Source organism: Heterodontus francisci, chromosome 13 (genome assembly GCF_036365525.1).
Source record: "Heterodontus francisci isolate sHetFra1 chromosome 13, sHetFra1.hap1, whole genome shotgun sequence".
Taxonomy (NCBI): Eukaryota; Metazoa; Chordata; class Chondrichthyes; order Heterodontiformes; family Heterodontidae; genus Heterodontus; species Heterodontus francisci.
Window position 1 is genome coordinate 95,331,976 of NC_090383.1, and position 10,598 is coordinate 95,342,573.

General features: G+C 42.7%; 1 protein-coding gene across 1 annotated transcript in view; it reads right to left on the reverse strand.

Annotated features, from left to right (window-relative positions):
* LOC137376721 (amino acid transporter heavy chain SLC3A2-like) overlaps positions 1-8,439 on the reverse strand; it is a 170,180-nt gene extending 161,741 nt beyond the window's left edge. Inside the window, exon 1 of the mRNA XM_068045696.1 lies at positions 7,920-8,439. Coding sequence (XP_067901797.1) covers positions 7,920-8,439 — 520 coding nt within the window. The remainder of the gene's footprint in view (positions 1-7,919) is intronic.
* Positions 8,440-10,598: the final 2,159 nt, after the last annotated feature.

The window sequence follows — 10,598 nt, forward strand, 5'->3', positions numbered from 1 at the left end:
CTCTTTCCACAGATGCTGCCAGACCTGCTGAGTGAATCCAGCATTTCTTGTTTTTGTTTCAGATTTCCAGCATCCGCAGTATTTTGCTTTTATTTAAGTTAGTTTAAACCCTCTCCAACAACACTAGCAAATCTCCCTGCAAGGGTTTTAGCTGCGGTCCTGTTCAGGTGTAGCCCGTCCATCTTATACAGGTCCCGCCTGCCCCAGAACTGGTCCCAATGCCTCAGAAAACTGATGCCCTCCCTCCTACACCAATTCTCCAGCCATGTGTTCAATCAATCAATCCTCCTATTCTTATGCTCACCAGCACGTTGCACTGAGAGTAATCCTGAGGTTACTGCTCTTGAGGTCCTGCTTTTTTAATTTCCTTCCTAACTCCCTAAAATCTGCTTTCAGGACCTCATCCCTCTTCCTACCTATGCCATTGGCTGCAACTCGTACTCTCTCTATATGGTCATTTGCTTTGTGTAAAGTAGAACAACAATACGATCCGTAACTGGCCTTGTTTCACAAACATTTCGGTCAGTCGACTGAAAGTTTGGAGAAGTGTATATGAAGGCACTGTAAAAGATATAAAGGGCTTCTTATCATTACACACCTGCAACACTCCCAATTGATTGTTGAAGACCTTTGTGAGGTCAAAGAAGGCCATGTATAAAGGTTGCTGCTGCTCCCTACATTTTTCTTGAAGTTGTCTTGCTGTGAAGTTCATGTCCACTGTACCTCTTGATTGACGAAATCCACATTGTGATTCCGGTAGGAGCTCTTCAGCCACGGGCTGTCAGACACAACTCCACTGCATGTTCATGTGCTATTGTCAGAAGAGCCCTTCTTTTTGATTACAGCAATGAATAAGACCTCAGGCGGATGTGAACATATTTAAGCTGCCGTCTTGAAACGCTGCAGCACCTACAGTGCTGTTAGGAAGAAAGTTCCAGGATTTTGACTCAGCAACAGTGAAGGAACAGTGATCTCGTTCCAAGTCAGGATGGTGTGTGGCTTGGAGGGGGAACTTGGTGTTCCCATACTTCTGCTGCCCTTGTCCTTCTAGGTAGTAGAGGTCGCGGGTTAGATAGGTGCTAAGGAGCCTTGGTGTGTTGCTGCAGTGCATCTTGTAGATGGTACACACTGCTGCCACTGTGTGTCAGTGATGGAGGGTGTGAATGTTTGTTGATAGGGTGCCAATCAAGTGGGCTGCCTGAGAATTGCAGCCAGGTGGAAATTCTACTCCCTATCATTTGTCTCCTCCCACTGTTCCTGAAATCCTTGAGTGGTCACATGGTTTCTATTATCATTAGTGAAAATGATGTCTGTGCAATTTAGGGCAAGTTTCCCCACCTTCCAACCTCCTCCTGCAACCTTCCAGCCTGAATTCATCACCCGTGACCCACCCAATGTAACCATTGCCCTTCCCTGTTACCAATGAACCTCCCCCCATACTGTACAGTGTTACAATCAATTTATTCATGCCATCCCCCACGCCCGTAACCATCGATATGCCGACTTTGACCTTGATCCTCCTCAAATCCACCCTTATATTATTGCCAAGTCCCATTCCCCTCCCTATGATGTCGTAGAATACGCAACCCTAAGTCTTGATCTTCCCCCCTATAGAATCCATTTGCCCCACTGACTGTGACTGTTCCCTCTGCCAGTACCCTGCATTCGCCCCACAGGTCCCCGATGTTGACAGCACTCATTCCTCCTTTTAGGCTCCTCATGACCATCTGTTGACTGTAATGCTCAAATCAACCCACCACCCCCGCAGCCACCAACACCCAGTTTCAGCAGCAATAACAACCACTACACACCCTAGGAGCTCGGCTCCTCCTTCCTTTGCTCTTCCATGCAGCCGACCACCTCACCCTGTCCTCCCCGAGTACCCTCCCAATATGTACACACCCGCATGCCTTCACCGCCATCCCCCGAGAAGAATCTCCCTTGCTGGTGCCAAGCCTGGAGTCAAACATCCATTCTAATGCTGGCGTTCATTTTGACAGTGAGTTCAAGAAAGAAAAACACTGACCTCAGACTCAACTGCACAAAGCCAACTGTTGCACGCCACATTCAAACGAACGTGAACTGGGTGGCACAGGAATAGCGCACGCTGTTCACTTAATTTGGCAGGTAGGACTTAATTGGAACTAAGTGCAGGGTAATGAGTAGTCAGGGCATGTAAATGAACGCAAAGCTGCAAACTGCCACCTTGCGGGGGGAACCCCGGAACGCCACAAATATGCGGTAAACTTTCAGTAAAAAAAAGCCCACTGTCAGAATCCAAAAAAATGACTTCTGCCTAATTAAATCACCCCGCGCACCACACAGTCCACTCTTGCAGGGCCCATAAAATTCCATCCACAATTTCCCTTTCATAAAACTTTTTTGAATCTGCTTAATCATACTGTGATCTTCCAAGTATCCCGTTACTATGTCCTTAATAATAGGGCAATTAGGGATAGCAACAAATGCTGGCCTTGCCAGGGACACCCACATCCCATGAAGGAATAAAAAAAAAATCTAGCATTTTCCCTACCACTGATGTCAGGATAACTAACCTACAGTTGCCTGTTTTCTCTCTCCCTCCTTTCTTGAACAGCGGGGTTACATTTGCTACCTTCAATCCACAGGGCCCATTCCAGAACTACTGAATGCTGGAAGATCAAAATCAATTTATCCATTATATCTGCAGCTACCTCTTTTAAAATACTAGGATGTAGACCATAGGGTCCAGCAGATTTACAGTTTTCAGTCCCATCAATTTCTCCAGTGCTTTTTCTCCACTAATATTAAGTTCCTCACTCTCATAACACCTTTTGCACCCCACATTTCTGGTATTTTGTTGTGTCTTCTACTGTGAACAAAGATACAAAATATTTGTTTAACATCTCCATTTCTCTATTCACCATTATGATTTTGCCTCTAAGGGACCCACATTTAACTTTGCTAATCTCTTCCTTTTTGCTCTTACAATTTATTTTTACATTTCACGCTAGTTTATTCTCATATTCTATTTTCTCCGTCATCAATTTCATGTCATTCTTTGCTGATTTTTAAAACCCTTCCAATCCTCAGGCTTACTACTCTTCCTGTCAACATGTACGCATCTCTTTTAATCTAACATTATTCTTAACTTCCGAAGGGTCACTGACCCGAAACGTTCACTCTGCTTCTCTTTCCACAGATGCTGCCAGACCTGCTGAGTGATTCCAGCATTTCTTGTTTTTGTTTCAGATTTCCAGCATCCGCAGTATTTTGCTTTTATATTATTCTTAACTTCTTTGGTTAGCCGTGGTTTCAATGTCGTTTTTATTCTTCAGATGAATGCATATTTGTTGATAATTATGAATTATTTCTTTAAATATTTGTCATTGCTTCTGTCATATCTTTTCATCTAATTTCCAAATCTACATTAGTCAACTCATCCCTCATACCTCTATAATTGGCTTCATTTAAATTTATGATGCTAGCTTCAGAATTAACCACATCACTCTCAAACTTCATGGAAATTCTATCATATTATGATCACTCCCCCAAAGGATCCTTTACTATAATATTACTAATTACCCTGTTTCCTAACACAAAACTAGATCTAGTTGGAATATTCTGGAAAATTGTCTCAAATGCATTCCATGAACTCACCCACCAAGCTACTTTTGCCAATTTGGTTTTCCCAGTCTATATCAAGATTAAAGTCGCCTACGATTATTACATTACCCTTGTGACATGCTCCTTTAATTTCCTTATTTATACTCTGCCCAACAGTATGTTTACTATTAGGGAACAGATAAATTACTCCTACCAGTGTTTTCTGCCATTTGGTATTTCTTAGCTCCACTGATACTAATTATACATCCTTAATTTCTAAGCTAAGCTCCTTTCTCATTGCGCCCTTTATCTCATCCTTTATTTTCAGAGCTACCCACCATTTTTCCTATATTTTCCTTCCAGCTTTGTATCTACCCTGGAATATTTAGTGCCCAACCTTGGTTAGCCTGCAACCACATCTAAGTGATGGCTACTAAATCAAACCCATTTATCTCTATTTGCGCCATTAATTCATCTATCTATTACGAATGCTACATGCATTCAGATAGAGCACCTTTAATTTTAACTTTTTACAATTTTTCCCCAATATGACCTTAGCCGCTAATGCCCTATTACAGTTGTTAAAGTCTCTGTCCCTTCCTGACACAATCTGCTTGATTTTACTCAAATCGCTACTCTGCTCTACAGCCTTGACCTTTCTCTTCAGACTTACCCTTACCTGAACCCTCCCTCCCCCTATTAGTTTACTGCACTATCTACTGCAGACACAATGGGCTGAAAGGCTTCCTCTGTACTGTAGCCATCTATGATTTTTATCCTTTACTGCCCCATCCATGCCATCTCCAAACAGTGGCTTCTCCTCACAAAGATAGAGGCTGGATTAAGGGTGGTCCTTAAAAGCAAGTACTGTCCAGGTTTACTTTTGGACTTAATTGAATTGGTGTGTCCCAGATACAAAAATGTAATATTTTAAAAAACAAAACCAACTATGTGGGGAGAAAACTCTTATTACAGGCCCAAATTAAAGATTCTTTCAATGCTTTAAATTGCTTAGGCTTTGTTAAAGTGCCATGTCTTCTTTATAACGTGTGACATTTTGAATACTGAAGATGCTCCTTTCTTGCAAATAAGCGGGCCTACTTGAATTAAATGCTCATTTTTTTAAAAGCATGTTATCATCATATTGGGAAATGTTATTACTCCCAATTTCAAACAGGCCTTTTACTGTCTGCTGTCAAAAAAGAGCCGAACAAAGTATGGAAACATTTGTAATCACTGCTATTTTACACTAGGATAAGCAGTATAAACTGCTCATACTTAGTTGTTCCTTTCACGTTTTGGTATTCTTGCATTTGATGAAGCATGACAGATACTGACTGCCAACAAGCTACCCCTGTAAAAACATATTTCAGCACATTTTTCTTATGAATGTAAAAATTCTATTTTTTTTTTCAGGCCAGTTTGAGGTAAATCCTGGTCGCAAAATGACTGACATCATTGCCACTGTAACACTGTAAACTGTTTTTGGTGATTATATGTTTTCCCATTGCTATTAATGCATTAAGTTAAAACATTCTGAAAGTCTTTTTACAAAGTCTAGGAGCAGGTGCAATGAGCTTGACATCAATAGTCATGCCATTGTCTATTACTTTATCAATTTTAATGCCCAACAAATTCCACCAGACTTCTTACCCTTTTTTGGTTCTTAGCTTAAAGGTTTTGCCCCAGGGTCACTATTTTAAGTTTCTAAATTACTAATTTTTAAATTGAGCTGAGAAATCTAGATGCAGGGTTTGACCAGCATTGACAAGAGTAGGAGAGAGGACTAAGTATGATAGGTAAATCAAAACATAGCACTTAGATCAAGCCCAACTTGAATTTTAAGATTTACGACAATATATTGTAGGATGAAAAGTAGACCAAGGAAGGTAAAGAGTTTCAGTTTTCAGATTCTAAAAAAGTACACGAGATACCATTCAGTCCTTTTATAAAACACAATGAAATTGCAAAGGGAAGAAGATTTGTACAACATTATTATCTAAAACACTAACATATTTCCTGTAGTGTAAGTTGGAAAATAAGCTTTTTTATCCCATATAACATATTAAGCGGAACCACTGGTTAAGTTAAACTGCATTTCTACTACATTGCATTGTGGGAATGTGATTTTTTTGAATCAAATTCCATGATCATGTGCATATTTGTGTGTAAAATGTAAATCAGTGTTTTTATTACGTTTAAGTAGCTCACTTTATCTTCTACCTTTTATAAAATCAAGAGTATAGTGGGTAATGGAAGAGAAGATGTTCTAAGATGCAGGTAGAAGGGACAACTATGCAGTTAGATAATATTGGGGGGGCTTGGTTCTGATGTATAGGAACACTGGGATAGCAATAGAGAGGGGTAAGATCATTGGGGAAATTTTCTAGGGGTGGAAACAATAGCAAGGATAGTGCAGGCAGCTGCTTAGAAAAGGATGGAAACAGTTTTATTGAGACTAGGTCAATATTTGCAACTTGGGGTAAATATTGCCTGAAAAGGTGGCAGGAGGGAATGGTGAGAGGAAGGCATAGACACTCAAAGAGCAGTAGGCAGCAAAGAGGAAATATGCATGGCAACGGCTATTGGGTGAAGGCAAATACACAAGTACTGAGCTTGAGGAGTGACAGCACGAGGAAATGAAGAAGGGGATCAGGAAAAGGCTGAGAAACTCAAGAAAAATAGGACTGATGAGATTAGGCACAGGCATAAATAATAATCTTTTCCCTGTTCTCCAGAAGGCTTGAAAAAGTAAACGACTTGTCCAATACGTTTTACTTATACAAAAGCTTTTCGCCATTTGTATAATAGGTTCCCCAGCTACTATTCGAACAATCCATTGGTGATGGGAACAAGGACTGGTGCTAGAGAGATAGCAGAGGCAAGAGGCTGCGCAGGTACCTCAGTGCCCCTCATCTTAGAGCTAGAAAAACTTGATCACAAATAAAAGTATATGATAACAAAAAAACTTACATTTGTATACATGTCCTCAGAATGTTTCAAAACACTTGATAGCCATTGTTTTACACTTCATGTATAGTCAATGTTGTTTTGTAGGAAAATTAAGCACCCAATTTACAAACAAACAGCAAATAAATGAACAGTTAAACATTTGAGAAATGACTGTTGGCTTGATCAGAGAACTCCTTGCTCTCTTCTACCAATACTGCAGGTATATTTTTACCTCCACGCGAACCAGCAGAGAGGACTTCAGTTTAACACCACTTACCTGAAATACCTCCAATAACTCAGTACAGCAATCAAAGGCCAGCTTTAATTATCCTGGAGTAGGACCGAACTCAAAGTTTTCAGTCTCATAGGCCAGAGTACTACCACTGAGTCAAGGCTAGTATTTACCTCATTCATTTTCAGGATGTAGTATCACCAGCAAGTCAGGGTTTATTGCCCATCCCTAACGGCCCTTGAGAAGGTGGTGATGGGCCTTGTGCTGCTACAGTTATGTGGTGTAGATGTTTCCATGATACTGGTTGGGAGGTCCAGGATTTTGACCCAGGAACAATGAACTATGTATGTCCAAGTCAGGATGGTTTGTGACTTGGAAGTCATAGGTGTTCCCATGCACCTCTGTCCTTATAGGTGATGGAGGTCTCAGGTTTGGGAGGTGATGATAAAGCCTTGACAAATTGCTACAGTGCATCCTGTGTAGATAATACACTGCAGCCATGGCATGCCGATGGTACAGGAAGTGAATGTTATAAGCAGCATCCAACCAGGGAAGCAGAGTATTCCATTACACTCCTGATTCGTACTTTACAGAGAGGCTTTTGGGAGGAAGGATGCAAGTCCCTCGTCACAGAATATGCAGCCTTGGGCCTGCTCCAGTAACCACAGCATCTATGTGCTGGTCCAGTTCAGTTTCTGATCAGTGATTACTCCTAGGATGTTTACAGTAAGGAACTTGGCAATGTTATTGCTGTTGAATGTCAAGGGACGTGATTATGCCCTCTCTTGTTGGAGACAGTCATTACCTGACACCTGTGTGGCACAACTATTACTTGCCACTTATCAGCCCAAGACTGGATGTTGTCCAGGTCTGAAGAAGCATGAATAGAGCTGAACATTGCAAATATTGGGGGCCAGGCCCACTTTTGACATTATGGTAGAGGGAAGGTCATTGGTGAAGCAGCTGAAGATGGCTGTGCTCAGGACACTGCCCTGAGGAACTCCTGCAATATCCTAGTGTTGAGAAGATTGGCATCCAAGTACCATTAGTATGCTTTAAACATTATGGGGAAAGGTGTTATGAGGAAACGTACGTAAAAGCAATAATTTTAAGGTTCTATGTAATGCATGAATATTGTGTATATTTATACCCAGCAGGTCTCCGATGCCGTTCCCGTTCGTATCGTAGTAGGACTGCATGGCAATGCGATACAGTGGTTTCTTTTGCCACCATCTGAGTTTAGGAGTGAGTTTACATTCCGGGGTCTGCACAATAATCACCAGGGCCGACGCCAATAAGCTTATCCAAGTGAGCCAAAACACAACGAGAAAGGATCGCCTGACCCACAGCCATGTGGTCCCGCCGGCAATCTGCAACTCTAGCCTGGGCAGTGACCGGAACAATTGTTTCGCCTTCGTATTCTCTGTGTTTGTTGATGGAGAGGTTTGATGTCGACGCTGCTCGGTCGTTGACAGCGAAGCATTCTCGGAGGGGGATAATGTGGAGGCGCGACTGGGCTCCATCACGGTTTTGTTCAATTCAGTGCCACTGTGAGAAGTGATTTGAATGACGATCTCCTCATTCGCTTCATCGCCGACAACAGATCGAGGCAGAGATTCTTCTCCGCCCTTCCTTGCGTCGTCAGGCGCTGTCGCCATGGTTCTTTCCATCTTCGCGGCTCTTCGGCTAAACAGAGGAAACATTCAGATTCCCGCCTCGGTTTAACGGGCGGCCGTTCGATTGCCCGCGCGCTGCCAACCGAACAATCTCGCGCTCAGCTTTCCCGCTAATTTCCTTCTCATTCACTGCTCTTGGAGTTTCCGTCGATGTGCATGCATCCGTCGTCCCGACACGCGAGGGCTTTAATCAAACTCCGCCTCAAGATTTTATTTTTTGTTCAGTATTTTGTTTTTGTTTCCTCAGTTGCATTGCCCCGTTGTGCAATTTTTTGGTAATGTGCTTTTTTTAAATTAAGAGCGCGGGGAGACTTTCCCAACGATTTCCGGCTACATGAACTTTGACACAGATTCCGGCGGGGGCTGGAATCCAGAGTATTGAACGCGAAAGTTAAAGTATAAAATTTGACAATGTTTATTCCAGTGTACAGTTTATAGGTTATTTTGGAATATTTTCAAGCACCGAAGGATTATTTAAACATTCAATAAGCGTAAATAAGGAACTGAAGTCGAATTACTAGACAAGAATAAATACAGAATCCTGCAGCAGCTGTCAAAGACGACTTGAGACCCTTAGTGAAGGAAGGGCTTCAGCTATCACGTTAGAAGCTTGCTGGGTTAAACGGGCTTTTCCTGTCCCCCTTTCATAGACTATGGTATTCAGGTGGGTATTCTTAATTCCTCCACTGGCTATTCTATAGTACTTGCACTAGTTCTGTGCAGTACTTTTTGCTTAAATGCAGGTTCAGAAGAATTGTCAAATGGAAAATATAATCCAATCTCGAGGCAAAAGTTTTAAGAAACATTAGTTTGTACATTTAGGTGGCGGTTTGCCACTTCCCCTACCGCACAGTTTAGTCTGAATATTTACATAAAAACAAGAAATGCTGGAACCACTCAGCAGGTCTGGCAGCATCTGTGGAAAGAGAAGCAGAGTTAACGTTTCGGGTCAGTGACCCTTCATTGGAACTGACAAATATTGGAAAAGTCACAGGTTATAAACAAGTGAGGTGGGGGTGGGGCAAGAGATAACAAAGGAGGTCTAGATTGGACCAGGCCACATAGCTGACCAAAAGGTCACGGAGCAAAGGCAAACAATATGTTAATGGTGTGTTGAAAGACAAAGCATTAGTACAGATTCGGTGTTAATACACAGAATATTGAACAGCAGCAAGTGCAAACCTGAAAAAAGTGGGTAAGCAAACTGAACAAACTAAGATGAAATGAAATAAATGCAAAAAAAAAATTGTAAAAAATATAAAAAAGAAAAGTAAAAAAAAAGAAAAAAATAACTAAAAATGAAAGTAAAATGGGGGGCTGTCATGCTCTGAAATTACTGAACTCAATGTTCAGTCCGGCAGGCTGTAGTGTGCCGAATCGGTAGATGAGATGCTGTTCCTCGAGGTTGCGTTGATGTTCACTGGAACACTGCAGCAATCCCAGGACAGAGATGTGAGCATAAGAGCAGGGGGGAGTGTTGAAATGGCAAACAACCGGAAGCTCAGGGTCCTGTGTGCGGACTGAGCGGAGATGTTCCGCAAAGCAGTCACCCAGTCTGCGCTTGGTCTCACCAATGTAGAGGAGACCACACTGTGAGCAGCGAATACAGTATACTACATTGAAAGAAGTACAAGTAAATCGCTGCTTCACCTGAAAGGAGTGTTTGGGGCCTGGGATAGTGAGAAGAGAGGAGATAAATGGGCAGGTATTACACCTCCTGCGATTGCAGGGGAAGGTGCCATGGGACGGGGACGAGGTGGTGGGGGTAATGGAGGAGTGGACCAGGGTGTCGCGGAGGTAACGATCCCTTTGGAATGCTGACAGGGGAAGGGAGGGGAAGATGCGACTGGTAGTGGCATCACGCTGGAGGTGGCGGAAATGGCGGAGGATGATCCTTTGGATATGGAGGCTGGTGGGATGAAAAGTGAGGACAAGGGGAACCCTGTCACGGTTCTGGGAGGGAGGGGAAGGGGTGAGGGTAGAGTTGCGGGGAATGGGCCAGACACGGTTGAGGGCCCTGTCAACCACAGTGGGGGGAAATCCTCGGTTGAGGAAAAAGGTCATATCAGAAGAACCGTCATGGAAGGTAGCATCATCAGAGCAGATGCGTCGGAGACGGAGAAACTGGGAGAATGGAATGGAGTCCTTACAGG